Below are 13937 nucleotides of genomic sequence, written 5' to 3' on the forward strand. Positions count from 1 at the left end.
TAACCATTAATGGCTCCAGAAGCAAACAAATGTACAGTTTTATTAGTGTCTAATGTATTTTATGAAACAAGCTTACTCCTGTCATAGATGTCCGTTTTTTTTCGAGTAGCAGCATCATTGACCATGAGTTCTATTTAATTTAAATGGCATGATCACAAATATTATCCGAAAATAATGCTGATCTACCTGCACTAGAGTAGTACTTCCAGCAAGACAGAAAGGCTGAGTTGTATATTTTGGAGAGATGGTTGGTGAAAGATACTCAGACTCTTGGGACAAACTGTATGCAAGATGATAGAAAAGGTACCAGTAAGACTTAACTTGAAGTGCAGGTGCCCATGGCTTCTGACTAATGAATAACAGTTATCAAATACTGCTTTAAATACCTATTGCTGCATGAGAAATTATATGCCATTTTAGCAGCTTAAAACAGTTTCTCGGTCAAGAATTCCAGTGTCACTTAACTGAATGCTTCTGACTCAGTCTCTCACAAGGCTACAGTCAAAATGTTGACTGGGGCTACATTCATCCCAGAGCTTCATAGGGAGACGTTTTGCTTCCAAGCTTACTCCCGTGGCTGTTGACAGATCTCAAGTCATGCATGGCTGCCTATTGGCCGGAAGCATCAGTTCCTTGCCACATGAGCCTCTCCACGGGCTACTCACAGCATGGTAGCTTGGTTCCAACAGAGAAAAGGCTCTGAGATAGAACAAGAGAGGGTGGCCAGGATGGAAGACAGTCAGAGTGACATCCATTGTGCTATTTTATTTGTTAGAAGTCACTGGGTCTAGCCATCCACACTGAAGGACGTGAATATCAAGACACAAGAATCAGTGGGGACCATTTTAGATACTATCACCTTTTGTTAACTATCTGCCTACTAAGATATTTGGTTTTCTGAGGAACAAAGGCAGCTACAGTTCCAGTCTCTGTACTTTTATACAGAACTGAGGATTCTTTGTACTGCTTCCTAAGGTTTCTTTTTAGAGAGAATGACAAGTGAGGGGAAGATCAGGGAGGATATCTATTATGTTGCATTGCCTTTGACTAGTGGTAGAAGGATAGAAAACCAGACCAAGTTGATCACCTTGACTTTTATTGATAGACTCTGATTACTTAAAGATACTATAGGAGTGAATAGCAACAGCTGAGAGCTCAAACATGTTCTTCAGTATTTGAATGCTCTGATTTAAGACTGTTTGCAATATTGCTTCTGTTCGTATTAAACTAGTATGGTTTGAAGACTAGACTAGTACATTGCAAATGATGAACAATTACGGACAGCAAATGGCTATTCTGTGTCATGATTTTAGCTTTATTTTATGATTCTGAGCTTAGCGATATTTTGTTGGTGTATACTGTCATGTCTTTTCCTGCAGAGTAACCAGCAAAGAACTCTACATACCAAAACAAAATGACTTAGTATGGAAAATTAACAGAGAAACTAAGCCTAATAAGTAAAAATCTAGGAAACAACTACTTTTGAGAATTAATCTCAAATCTCTCCACTTTTCTGTATCCCAACCGATACCACTCTAGTTCAGGCTTCCATTTAGTTCGTTCAGAATTATTGCAACCTGACTTCTTTTTAAAACAAATTTTTTTAATGTTTATTTATTTCTGAGAGAGAGACAGAACATGAGTGGCGAAGGGGCAGAGAGCGAGGTAGACACAGAATCTGAAGCAGGCTTCAGTCTCTCAGCTGTCAGCACAGAGCCTGATGCGGGGCTCAAACTTCCAAACCCTGAGATCATGACCTGAGCCGAAGTTGGTCACTCAACCAACTGAGCCACCCAGGCGCTCAGCAACCTGACTTCTAACTAGATTCTTTCCTCTAGGCTTATTTGAAAGGAATGAATTTTTCTCTTTCTTGTTATGAAGTATTATTTTTATTTTTTTATTTACAATTTTTTTAATGTTTATTTTTGAGAGAAAGAGAGAGACAGAGATCGAGTGTGAGTGGGGGAGGGGCAGAGAGAGGGAGACACAGAATCTGAAGCAGGAGGCTCCAGGCCCTAAGCTGTCAGCACAGAGCCCGATGTGGGGTTTGAACTCATGAACTGCAAGATCATGACCCGAGCCAAAGTTGGGATGCTTAACTGACTGGTCAACTAGGTGCCCCTGAAGTATTCTTTATTTTTTAAAATCAACTTTGAAGTATAAATCACATTCAGTAAAATAGCCATATCTTCATTGTACAGATTTGAGTTTTTGACAGTACATTGGTGTAATCACCATGATTAGTGTATATGCATTTTCATTCTTCCAGAGGATTCCCTTGTGTATTGCTCAGCCCATCCTCACCCTGTACCCTAGACTCGGGGAACCATTGATTTGCTCTTTATTTTGATGGGTGAGATTTGTCTTTCCTATTGTTTCATATAAATGAAATGATTATAATTTTTTGTGCCAGCTTCTTTGTAATGTTTATGAAATTTTCCCATGTAATTTCATATATTGTCTTTCTTTTTTATTACTGAGTAGTATTCCATTGTTTGGAAATGCAGTTTGTTTATTCATTCACCTTTTGGTGTTCATTTGGATTATTTACATTACTGGGCTATTATCAGGTTCTGCAAAGTACGGGTCCAGCGATCTGTTTTTATTAAAAAGTTTTATTGGAAAACAGCCGTGCCCATTCCTTTTGTATTATTTGTGGCTGCTTTCAGGCTAAAATGGCAGAAATAAGTAGTTGTGACAGAGACTGACCACATGGCCCACAGAGCCTAACCTGTTATTCTATGGCCATTTAAGAAAAAATTTGCCAGCCTCTGATATTATAAATAAAGCTGCCATGAACATTCATGTACAGTGTTTGTTTGGGCATTTGTTTTCATTTTTCTTTCAGTTCCTAGAACTGGAATTTCTGGGTCATGTGGTGAACGTATGTTAAAGTATATAAGAAATTAAGTTTATATGAAATAAGTTATGAGAACTGCTGGTCATATTATAGGTATCACGTTTAAGTGTGTACGAAATTGCTTTTTCCAAAGTGATAGTATTTTATATTTTCACCACCAGTGTGTAAGAGTTACATTCTCTCCATATCCTCTTACACATGTTGTATTATCAGTTTTTTAAAAATATTTTAACCATTCTGGTAGTTGTATAATAGTATCCCAGTATGATTTAATTTTGTACATATTGATGACTAGATGATATTAAGTATCTTTTTATGTGATTATTGGTCATTTGTCTTTGATTTGATTAAAAATCTGTTAAAATCTTTGGCCCTCTTTGGTATTGGGTTGTCTTATTAGTGTTTGTAATTAGTGTTTGTATATTCTAAATACAAGTCCTTTGTTAGTATTTTGTATTATGTATATTTTAATCCGTTCTGTGCCTAAGGTTTTTTTTAATGTTTATTTATTTATTTTGAGAGAGAGAGAGAATACGTGAGTGGGGAGGGTTAGAGAGAGAGCTGGAGCTGGGAAGGGGCAGAGAGAGAGAGAGAGAGAGAGAGAGAGCGCCTGTGTGCGCATGCACACGAGTGAGGGAGAGAGAATCCCAAGCAGGCTCCACACTGTTAGCACAGAGCCTGGCATGGGGATTCAAACTCAGGTACTGTGAGATCATGACCTGAGCTGCAATCAAGAATTAGATGCTCAACCTACTGAGCCACCCAGGTGCCCTTGTACTTAAATTTTTTTTTTTTTTTTTTGAAAAAAGGCTTCATTTTATTTCTCCAATTTTCTCATTGTTTAATGTGGGAGGAGAAATCTGGTCTGCTTTGTTAGGGCAGGGACAGTAGTTTTTTGTTCATTGCTATATCTCTGGTGGGTAGCACAAAATGTGGCAAAAACTAGCTATCCAAAGGTCTCATCTGAATGAATTAGTATTTAGAATACCAACAATCGTGGGATTACGTATTACCCATACTGTTTTCTGAGAATAGATGAGTTCTTTGTTATAGTTCTTTGCAAATTATGAAAAGTAAACATTCTGTTTTATTCTTGTTGAAGTTTAAAAGGTGACAGTAAGGCATTTTAGCCTTGGTGCCTGCATTCCATCTTCTAGAAGGTATTCATTATTACTCTTTTGTGCACAACTATTATCCACCTGAACATTCGTAATCCAATCAAGCCTTTTTTTTTGTGTGTTTTCAAAGGTGATTTGCTCTATAGGTGTCCTTTGGTCGTTAGTCATTGAAGAGCTAAAGAAAAGTTTCTAGTAACATTGTGTTCCAGCGATTTAAAAGAAAAGCATGATGTTCAGTGTTTTCGCACTATCAGAATTAATTTCATATGTATAAAAGAATGATCCTTGAATTAAGGTTCTGTGGGCAGTTTTTTGTTTGTTTTTGACAGATTTTTAAAACTTGCTTTGGAAATTTTCTAACACATTATGCACCTTTTTTTCCCCAAGATTGAAGAATGAAAAGGCATTGCGTCTCAACCTTATTGGTAAGTAGATTTACTTATTTGACACTCTGGCTAGAGGATAGTGAAATTCTGCTATATGCCTATTTTTTTGATTCTTCTAGGCAAATACTATTTTTATCTAAATGAATTTTTTTTTACCAGATTTAATTAAAACCCAACAAAGTAAAATCAATCATTAGCTCTTAGAAAGCGTTAATAATGTCTACTCAGTTTTTTCAGAAACTATTTAGTTTATGTTTACCTACCTATATCTATCTATCTCTGAAGTTTAATTCTACTCCCTAATGATTAGAATTAGGAAGGATTATGGCCTAAGTATTTTGGAAACAGCAGCTTATATTTAATGATGTGGATATGTGCATCCTCAGTCTGTATCTCAGTGTCATAATCTTTTTTTTTTTGTCATATTTATTGTTAGTAAATTTTTACTTATTAGCCCGACTTAAAAATAGTGACCCTTAGGCTTTATTTGAACACTCCTCTCCAATGCTTTCTCAGTTAATAGAATAGTATTTCTAAGTAGGTCATCCATATCTGGGGTAGGGTCATTTCTTGATCTGTAATTTTGAGAAATCTAACTGAATATGACCCTGATCGTCAGATTTACTCATAAGGATGAGGTGTGTTAGCTCGTTGATAATGTTGGTCACTCTTTGCACAGTGTCTAGCAGCTCTTGTATGGTTAATGTATTTAGTGACTTTGAGGCCCTGGACAGGTTACTTATTCTCATCTCTGAGTAGGGATAATAATGTACTGATCCTCATAGGATTGTAAAGCTCTTGACATAGAGCCTGATGCTTATTAAATGTTCAGCAACGACCATCTTCACCATTAATCTAATCAGGTTTGTTTCATTATTTTAGAAAAGTTCTGTCCTTTGCTTTTGAAATACTTAGAACTTCATGTTCTGTTACGCTTTTAAAAAAAGAATTTTTCATTCTTACTGGACAAGAAATACACAGAAAAGCATCTCTTCCACCCCTGTCTCTTCCCCAAATTAAAATGTGACAATTTGATTTCTGACAGACTGGTTTAATTAGCTTTGAGCCCACACAAGCCTTTGTATTTAACATTGAAATAAATTTTGATACTATTTTAAACACAGTGATGTTGAAAATTATAATGAATACTCATTGCATAAGTGATAACTTACGGTGTTGAATGATCTTGGTACCTGTTGTTACAGGTGAAAAACTCCAGTGGTTTCAAAGTCATCTTGATCCCCAAAAAGCAGGATATTCAAAGAAAGATGCTTGTGAATTAATTGAAAGGTAAACACTGGGCATGTTATGAGCAAAAGGTCAGAAAAGAGGGACTTGTTCAACCTGGTTCTTCAAGAGACAGAGTTCTATTCTGGATTTATAGAGGAGTAAACGGACTTTGTTATCTGAAAGGCTTTAAGATTCACACCCTGGCTTAGCCACTCTAGTAGGTTTGTAACCTTTCTGAGCCTGGGTGTGTTAGTTAACCCACCCAGTTAGTTCCTGGGGGTCAGGAAAGGCTTCCTAATGGAAATATTGTCTAAACTGACACCTGAAGAGTAAGAGTTAGCAGGTTGAGGTAAGTTAGCTGAAGAGCCTTTAGGCAGAGAGAATCACAGATAAGAGCGACATATGTAGTGATCTGCCAGACATTTGTTAACAGGTTCAAAGAGGGCATTGTGACAAGTACAGCTAATTAAGGACCTCAAGTATCATTGTAAGTTTGGACTTTATCGAAGGACATTGGGAGCCACAGGAAGCTTTTTACAGCAGGCACCTGAGATGGTCATATTTAAACTTTAGAAATGTCACAGTAGTGAGAATGAGGATGGATAGCCTGAAGGGGCATGGTTTTGGCCAGGACACTGTTGAGAGGCTCATGAAGCAATCCAGGCAAGAGATGATGGTGGTCTCTGCATCATTAGTAGCAGTATGGTGAAGAGAAATGAAGACTCTGGAGATATTAAAGAAGGTAGAAAGTCTCGCTCTTTAGTGAAAACTTAGATGTGGCATAAAAGGGACAGAGTAGCATCAAGGAGGACACCTACATTGTTCACTTGGCCAACTGGGTGGATGGCTATACTGTTTCCTGAGGTAGAGAGCCAGAGATGGAGCAGGTTTGGTGGGGGATGAGGGGGACTGGGGTGAACATAAGTTCACTTTTGATGTGTTAAGCCTCCATGGGACATCCAAATGGAGATGTCCAGGGGGTGGTTGAATATGAGGATCTGGAGTTTAGCAGATACTTGGAATAGCAGGCAGTGATTTGGTTGCTGGAATTTCAGAAATGGTGGGGTTATCCAGGAAAGGTCTGAAGTCTGAGGACTCGAGGAACTCAGAAGAATACAAAAATTTCAAGGACGGGTGAAGCCTGGGGTTTATATTTTATTTATTTATTTTTTTTTAAATTTTTTTTTAATTTTTATTTTTGAGACAGAGACAGAGCATGAACAGGGGAGGGGCAGAGAGAGAGGGAGACACAGAATCTGAAACAGGCTACAGGCTCTGAGCTGTCAGCACAGAGCCCGATGTGGGGCTTGAAGTCACGGACGGTGAGATCATGACCTGAGCCGAAGTCGGACGCTTAACCGACCAAGCCACCCAGGTGCCCCTGGGGTTTATATTTTAAATGAAGTAATGTCAGCCAAATGTACAGACTTGTAATTCAGGTTGCTTTCTCATTTCTCAGGTATTTAAATCGATTCAGCAGTGAACTAGAGCAGATTGAATTACATAACAGCATCAAAGACAGGCAGGGAAGGCGGCACTGTTCCCGGGAGACAGTCATCAAGCAGACAATGGAGCGTGAGCGGCAGCAGTATGAAGGATATGGTCTTGGTGTGTTTTCTGTGATTTTATTTTTACTCTCTAAAATACATAGCCATATCAGATTTATAATTCATTTCAAATGCTTAATTTTTAAAATCTGTTTATTTAGTTTGTTTTGAATTTCTTCCTCTGATTTCCTTTCTTTTGTGAGTATATCAAACAATTTTTTACTTCATTTTTTTCCTTACATTCTCAAAACTGTCACTTGTGACATTGACATCGTATCTTTCTACTGTGACAATAAAGCTTTCCTCTCCCTCTGGCACATACCTAATTTGCTTTATTGTGGAGTTATTGCCCGTCTCCAACTACATCTGTGTTCCTTTAGAGTGGGTGCTGTGCCCTCCCCGTCTTTGTCATTCTTACAGGACCAACCTTTATGGGTTGTAGTCATACTTGAAAAACTGTAAAATCGAACATTCATTCATTCATTGTGGCATTTCTGTGTTGCTGGTTTACTAACATTTTCAGAAGAAAAGCACTTAAGTGAGGGTACTTAAGGCTTGCAAGGCCCACAAACAGTGATGACACAGAGGCAACATGGCCTGCAGATGGCATTTGATTGACTTATTAATTGCCATTGTAGAAAAAACCTGGTGATTGCACATGAAAAATGTAGATTTCTGGCTTCTTTTTAAAAAATGCAAATGGTCTGGCAGCATAATCCACTATAGTGGAGTAACAGCTGTCCCTTTTAGATTCGATCATATATTCTTAAGTTTGCCATGGTCCTGTACATTCCTTCATTCACATTCCATTCCTAGTCCATGTTATGATTGCATTTATGGTACATGGATTTACTTAAAAAGCACAGTATGAACGAAATACTTAATAGCAAATTAAATTTTTAAATTTTGGTAATAATAACACTGAAACACTGACCCTAAAGGAAGTATCTTGTGGATAACTGTTGTGTTGATCCCAGCCTATTGATAGTGGTGCTGTCTGCTAGACATGCCTGAAGCACCCACCTGGGCGCCTGGTACTTGTGGTGAGCCCCCATGGGCATTTCCCCAACCAGAGCCAGTGTTGTGGTAGGACCAGGTTTTGTGGTTCTTACTAGGATTGCATGATACACCTCAGTAACAACCATCAGGGGACTTTGGGAAAAAAAGATTTATTACTCACAAGTCCTGGAGGGTCCACAGCACAACCCAGGGCATACAGGGAGGACGAAGGTAGAGAGAGGGAGTGTGGACCTGGGGCTCTACCTTTATTAGGATCCAAGGTGAGGTGCCAAGGGTTTCACAGGTTCATTCTTTATTGCCAAATTAGAAACACAGCAGTGGGAGTTAGGGCGCGAGAAGGGAAAAGTGGGGTCACTCGAGTGTTTGGTTACCAGGGCTTTCTGAAAGGGAACTTTCACGGATGGGGGCGGCCTGGTTTCTCATCTAGTTGTTTTGCTGTAGCTGTGTCATACAGCTGGCAAGACTTTTATTTGAGAAGGGTGTCTGTGATACGGATGTCTAGACAATCAAAAGCTTAACGTCAGGCACCTACACTACAATAATGCTAGAAACCCTGAAGTAGTTGGTAGTTCCTCTTCATCATCTGTAAGAAGTGCGTTCCTAACTGAAAAAATAACAGAAAATAGTTTTAGAACTAGATAGATCTGATTTAAACCCTTACAGCTTACTATTAAACAGGACAAGTTATTTAAATCCTCCCCTCCTGCGGCTTTGTTTTCTTCAGTTTAAACATTGCAATAAATAGCATACCTACTTCCACAGGTTGTTTAAAAGTTACATAAAGTTTGATTTATCAAAGTACCTGACACAGGAAGTTGAGGGAGAGCTTCAACTACTCCCTTTCATGGAGTTGTCACCATCAGACTGTAAAATTTGTTTATGTTCGTAGTCTCCATTTTTCCTCATGTTCCATTTTCTTTGTAACCCACTTTAATTAGCTGTCGTTTCCACTCAACTAACAGTACTGGCAAATAGTTGCTATACTGGGCATTGATTCTCAGTCAACTTTTCTGCATCATTTGATACAGATGATCAATCATTTCATTTTCTTGTCACACGTTTCATTTGGTAAAGAAGACCCTTTCCTACTTGTCTTTCTAGGTCACTGGCCAAGACTTTAGTGTCCTAAATTGACTCCTCCTCTTCACAAACTAAATTTTGGCCAAGGTCTCTACTTTGGGGGCCTCTTCTTTTTATCTGTCTATACCAATTCCTAATGGATTTCATTCTGTCTTGGTTTGAAATACTGTCTACATGCCCATAATTTCAAAATTTGTGTCTGTCAGTGCTAACTTGTCCCTAGAACTCCAGATTTGCATTATCAAAGATGGGTTTCTTAAAATCTCTACTTGAATGTCTTATAGGCATCTCAGACCTGACCTGTCCCAAAGCAAAGTCCAGCTCTTCTCCCAAAACTTTCTTCTCCCACATGATCTGTATTTCTGGCAGTGGCATCAGTTGTTCAGGTTAGAAGCCCATGCATAGTCACTTTTATGCTCCGTCCATATCCTCAGCAAAATACATTTTGCGTCTGATAAATTCTACTGCTACTGTCACCACCTCCCTAGTTTGAGCCACCATTGTTTCAACTGTACCATTCTAACGGCCTCCCAGTTGGTCTCTGTGCTACTGCTCTTTCCTTCTGAAGTCTGTTCACCATGTAGCCAGCAGAATAATTAACAGGACGAGGCCAAGGTCAGACACGTATTGGTGATTGAGTCACCCCAAAAACTCAGATCCGGTGTTGTTTCAGGCATGCCACAGTGCTGCTTCCAGTGTCAGGGAGTGCGTCTGGTAAACAAGTCACCTTCTTAAACTAAGCCCTTTATACTTCCAAAACTTACTTTTCATATAGCATTACAGCAGTGCTTTGAAATTTTGTTTTGCTTTGGATGTTTTCGCTGTCACTTTTGTATGTGAGATAATAAACAAGGAAACTGTAAAGTGTTGTAATTTAAAGAACATTGCTTAATGGATGTAAATTATTTTCTTTCCTAGAGATTCCAGACATTGTAAATGCAGGTAATCTGAAAACTTTTAGGTAAGTCTGTCTCTTTTTATTACTCCTTGAAGCTGCATGTAAAATACATGAGACATAAACTTTCTTCCCTTATGAACCTAGAACTTTGAACTTAGCTCTAATGAGCTAAAAAAAAAAAAAAAAAAAAAACTCAAGGGTTTCTTTTAACTTTTTCTGTTTTATCAAAGTAAGGCTTTTCCTAACTTGTGTTTCTTTGAAACACCTGATGTACACTGAAATGATAGTGACATGGTGCTTTTATTTATTTTTAAAAGAAAATTTAGATACCTTAATATAATACCTAAAAGAACTTGTTCTCACTATTCTTCCCCAGTTCATACTTTTTAAAAGATAACCTAACAGCAACAGGCTTGATGGCTCAGAGTTCTTTCAGAAAGGATGGTTATTGGGAAGTGATCCCAGAGAAAAAGTTAAGTCATCAAGAACTAGTTAGTCTGGTAGTTGAAAGATTGAGTTTTCTAGTGTAACAATAACATGTTTTTTGTTTCTGAAAATTACTGTGATTTACCACCATGTGTGAAAAGAAGAATCTTTTCTGACTGCATTTTGGAAATTTGCCAGATATGATCTAGGTCCTACTTTTTATTTATTTATTAAAAAGTTTTTTCATTTTTATTTATTTTTGAGAGAAAGAGAAACAAAATGTGAGCAGGGGAGGGACAGAGAGTGAGAGGGAGACACAGAATCCAAAGCAAGCTCCAGGCTCTGAGCTGTCAGCACAGAGCCCCATGTGGGGTTGGAACTCCTGAACTGTGAGATCATGACTTGAACTGAAGTCAGACTCAACTGACTGAGCCACCCAGGTGTCTTAGTTCCTACTTTTTAGATTCTTGAAACCATATGGCCAGACTGAAGATTCAGGTTAGGGAGAATAAAAGAATGGAACAGAGCCTCCTTCTAACTTCTGCCTAATGTTTTCCTGAATTGCTTTTTGGAAGTTTTGGATATGTGGGAATCTGTGTGCAGTTATAGCTATTATAGGTTAATGAGAAGATGCAAGAAATATGGACAAAGCTTTGGACCTCAGTTCTTGGGACTCTTTTTTTTCCTAATGCATTTATGTTGTTTGTTTCTAGTGCATTTGAATCTACTGTACATTCATAAGCTTTATTCTGCTGCTTTTAGAGTTTTAAATACATTGACTGTTTCCCCACCTCACACCCCAGCAACCCTCTGTGTGTACTCTCTTTTGTTTAGGGAGTGGGATTTGGATCTGAAGAAATTGCCAACCATTAAAATGAGAAAAATTTGTGCTAATGATGCAGTTCCCAAGAAGTGCAAGAAGAAAACTATTATAACCGTAGACAAAGATTTAGGGGAATTGGAACTAAAAGATGAATCCAGTGACTCAGATGAGGAAATGACTGCAGTGGCCTAACTGTCCTTTATTTCAGTTGAAAGTAAATAAATGGAAAGCGTAAAGTTATATTTGAACTGATTATGGTAAATAACTGTCTACATACAAGAATTTGCCATGTAGCTTATCATCTTTCATGATGAAACTCCCATTTGCAGTTTCAAACAGTGTTATGATTTTCACTTAAAAGTAAGTGTTACTTTCCATTTACATTAAGTTGCTAAAATAGATATAGTGAAATAAAAGTATTCTAAGATCCATTTAACCTGATTTTCCTGGGCATAGGGAGTGATCTGAATAAGGGAAAAAAAAGTTTTAATTTTTTTCATGTTCACCTTGGATCACCTAATCTCAGATTGTGGGGTATGTACAGCAATGTGTTTTCTGAAAGAGTCCCGTGCATACTTCTTGAGTAGTGGTGATAACAAAATTGTCTTTCAGTAATGTGTTTCACTAATCTTCCTCTTAAATTAAATCTGTTTTCTTTCCTTGTAAGATAGGGAAAATGTGATATGGAATAAATACACACTGATGGATTGTACATTATTTTTATTATCTTTGAGCCAGAGTTTAATGGTAAAGAAAAAAATGGTGACTATTTTCGTAATGTTAGTCTCCCACACTGTAATTTGTTATCTTTTAACAAATAAGATAAGTGGTTGCAGGTTAACTCTTTTTGTTTGTATATTTCCTGCTTTCTCATGAAGGCTGATAGGTTTTATCTGTGGAAACAAAGATCAGAGCATCAGTTATTGCGATTGTGTTATTTATTCTTCTAAGTGATACACTAAATGACATATAATATAACTCAGTATTTCAAATATGAAAAACATGAATGTTAGAATGTTGTTCTTTATAGGACTTGTTAAATGCAGTTATCTTTTAGGCTGTTTTCTAAGGGATACAATGCAAGTGTCTTTGAGTATTTTCAAGAATATAAATGTAAAAGGATGCTATAAGAGGTTTACTAGACATCAACTAAGTCTTGTTAACAACTTATTTAAAATATTACAGCTTTTTTTACTATTGACAATTAAAAATAAAATTTATTTCCATAATTTCACTTCTTAAAGTTCCAATTATTTCATTTTCAGTGTTTCATTTCAGTGTTTCAACTGATGCTGATTTGCTTTCTTTAGTAATCTTTGTAAGAGTATGGTTTTATGGTTAGAGAAGTTCCTGTCTCTTTAGTCACTGGAAAGTGTCCTTTTTTTTGGGGGGGGGGGTTCATTTTTGTTTCAAAATGGCTATAAACACTGAATCTTTTTTTTTTCTTTCAATATATGAAGTTTATTGTCAAATTGGTTTCCATACAACACCCAGTGCTCATCCCAAAAGGTGCCCTCCTCAATACCCATCACCCACCCTCCCCTCCCTCCCACCCCCCATCAACCCTCAGTTTATCCTCAGTTTTTAAGAGTCTCTTATGCTTTGGCTCTCTCCCACTCTAACCTCTTTTTTTTTTCCTTCCCCTCCCCCATGGGTTTCTGTTAAGTTTCTCAGGATCCACGTAAGAGTGAAAACATATGGTGTCTGTCTTTCTCTGTATGGCTTATTTCACTTAGCATCACACTCTCCAGTTCCATCCATGTTGCTACAAAGGGCCATATTTCATTCTTTCTCATTGGCACATAGTACTCCATTGCACATAGTACTCCATTGTGTATATAAACCACAATTTCTTTATCCATTCGTCAGTTGATGGACATTTAGGCTCTTTCCATAATTTGGCTATTGTTGAGAGTGCTGCTATAAACATTGGGGTACAAGTGCCCCTATGCATCAGTACTCCTGTATCCCTTGGGTCAATTCCTAGCAGTGCTATTGCTGGGTCCTAGGGTAGGTCTGTTTTTAATTTTGGGGGGAACCTCCACACTGTTTTCCAGAGTGGCTGCACCAATTTGCATTCCCACCAACAGTGCAAGAGGGTTCCCGTTTCTCCACATCCTCTCCAGCATCTATAGTCTCCTGATTTCTTCATTTTGGCCACTCTGACTGGCGTGAGGTGATATCTGAGTGTGGTTTTGATTTGTAGTGAATCTTTTTTTAAATTATTTTTTGATGCAAAAAGGTGATTTTATTAAAGCACAGGGACAGGACCTGTGGGCAGAAAGAGCTGCTAAAACTGAATCTTCAAGAGAAGAGAAACTGTTTTATCTGGTCTGATATTTAAAAAGTCTTACTATTCTGTTAGATAAATAACTTATGAAAATGGCAGATTGTGCTCTCCCTTAAACATTTGTTCCTGGTTTTCCCTATACCATCAAAGCAAAAAATAGAACAAGCACCCTGGTTGGAACTAGAATAGGTAGGTATTTGTTGAATGGAGGAATTTACTTTATCATTTAGGATAATAATTATAATTCATAATTTTATTA

The 13937-nt window shown here is 37.6% G+C and overlaps 1 protein-coding gene across 2 annotated transcripts in view; it reads left to right on the forward strand.

The window, feature by feature from the left end:
- Positions 1 to 13937, forward strand: part of TMA16 (translation machinery associated 16 homolog) — a 59355-nt gene that overhangs the window by 13904 nt on the left and 31514 nt on the right. Inside the window, exons 3-7 of one of the 2 annotated variants that reach the window (XM_060653847.2) lie at positions 4366 to 4403; positions 5570 to 5654; positions 7054 to 7202; positions 10160 to 10202; positions 11400 to 12617. In XM_060653847.2, coding sequence (XP_060509830.1) covers positions 4366 to 4403; positions 5570 to 5654; positions 7054 to 7202; positions 10160 to 10202; positions 11400 to 11580 — 496 coding nt within the window. In that variant the 3' untranslated portion in view covers positions 11581 to 12617. Of the gene's footprint in view, positions 1 to 4365; positions 4404 to 5569; positions 5655 to 7053; positions 7203 to 10159; positions 10203 to 11399; positions 12618 to 13937 lie in introns of those variants that run through there. The other variant, XM_060653848.3, reaches the window with a different exon arrangement.

The sequence above is a fragment of the Panthera onca genome, chromosome B1 (assembly GCF_046562875.1).
Source record: "Panthera onca isolate mPanOnc1 chromosome B1, mPanOnc1 haplotype 2, whole genome shotgun sequence".
Lineage (NCBI taxonomy): Eukaryota > Metazoa > Chordata > Mammalia > Carnivora > Felidae > Panthera > Panthera onca.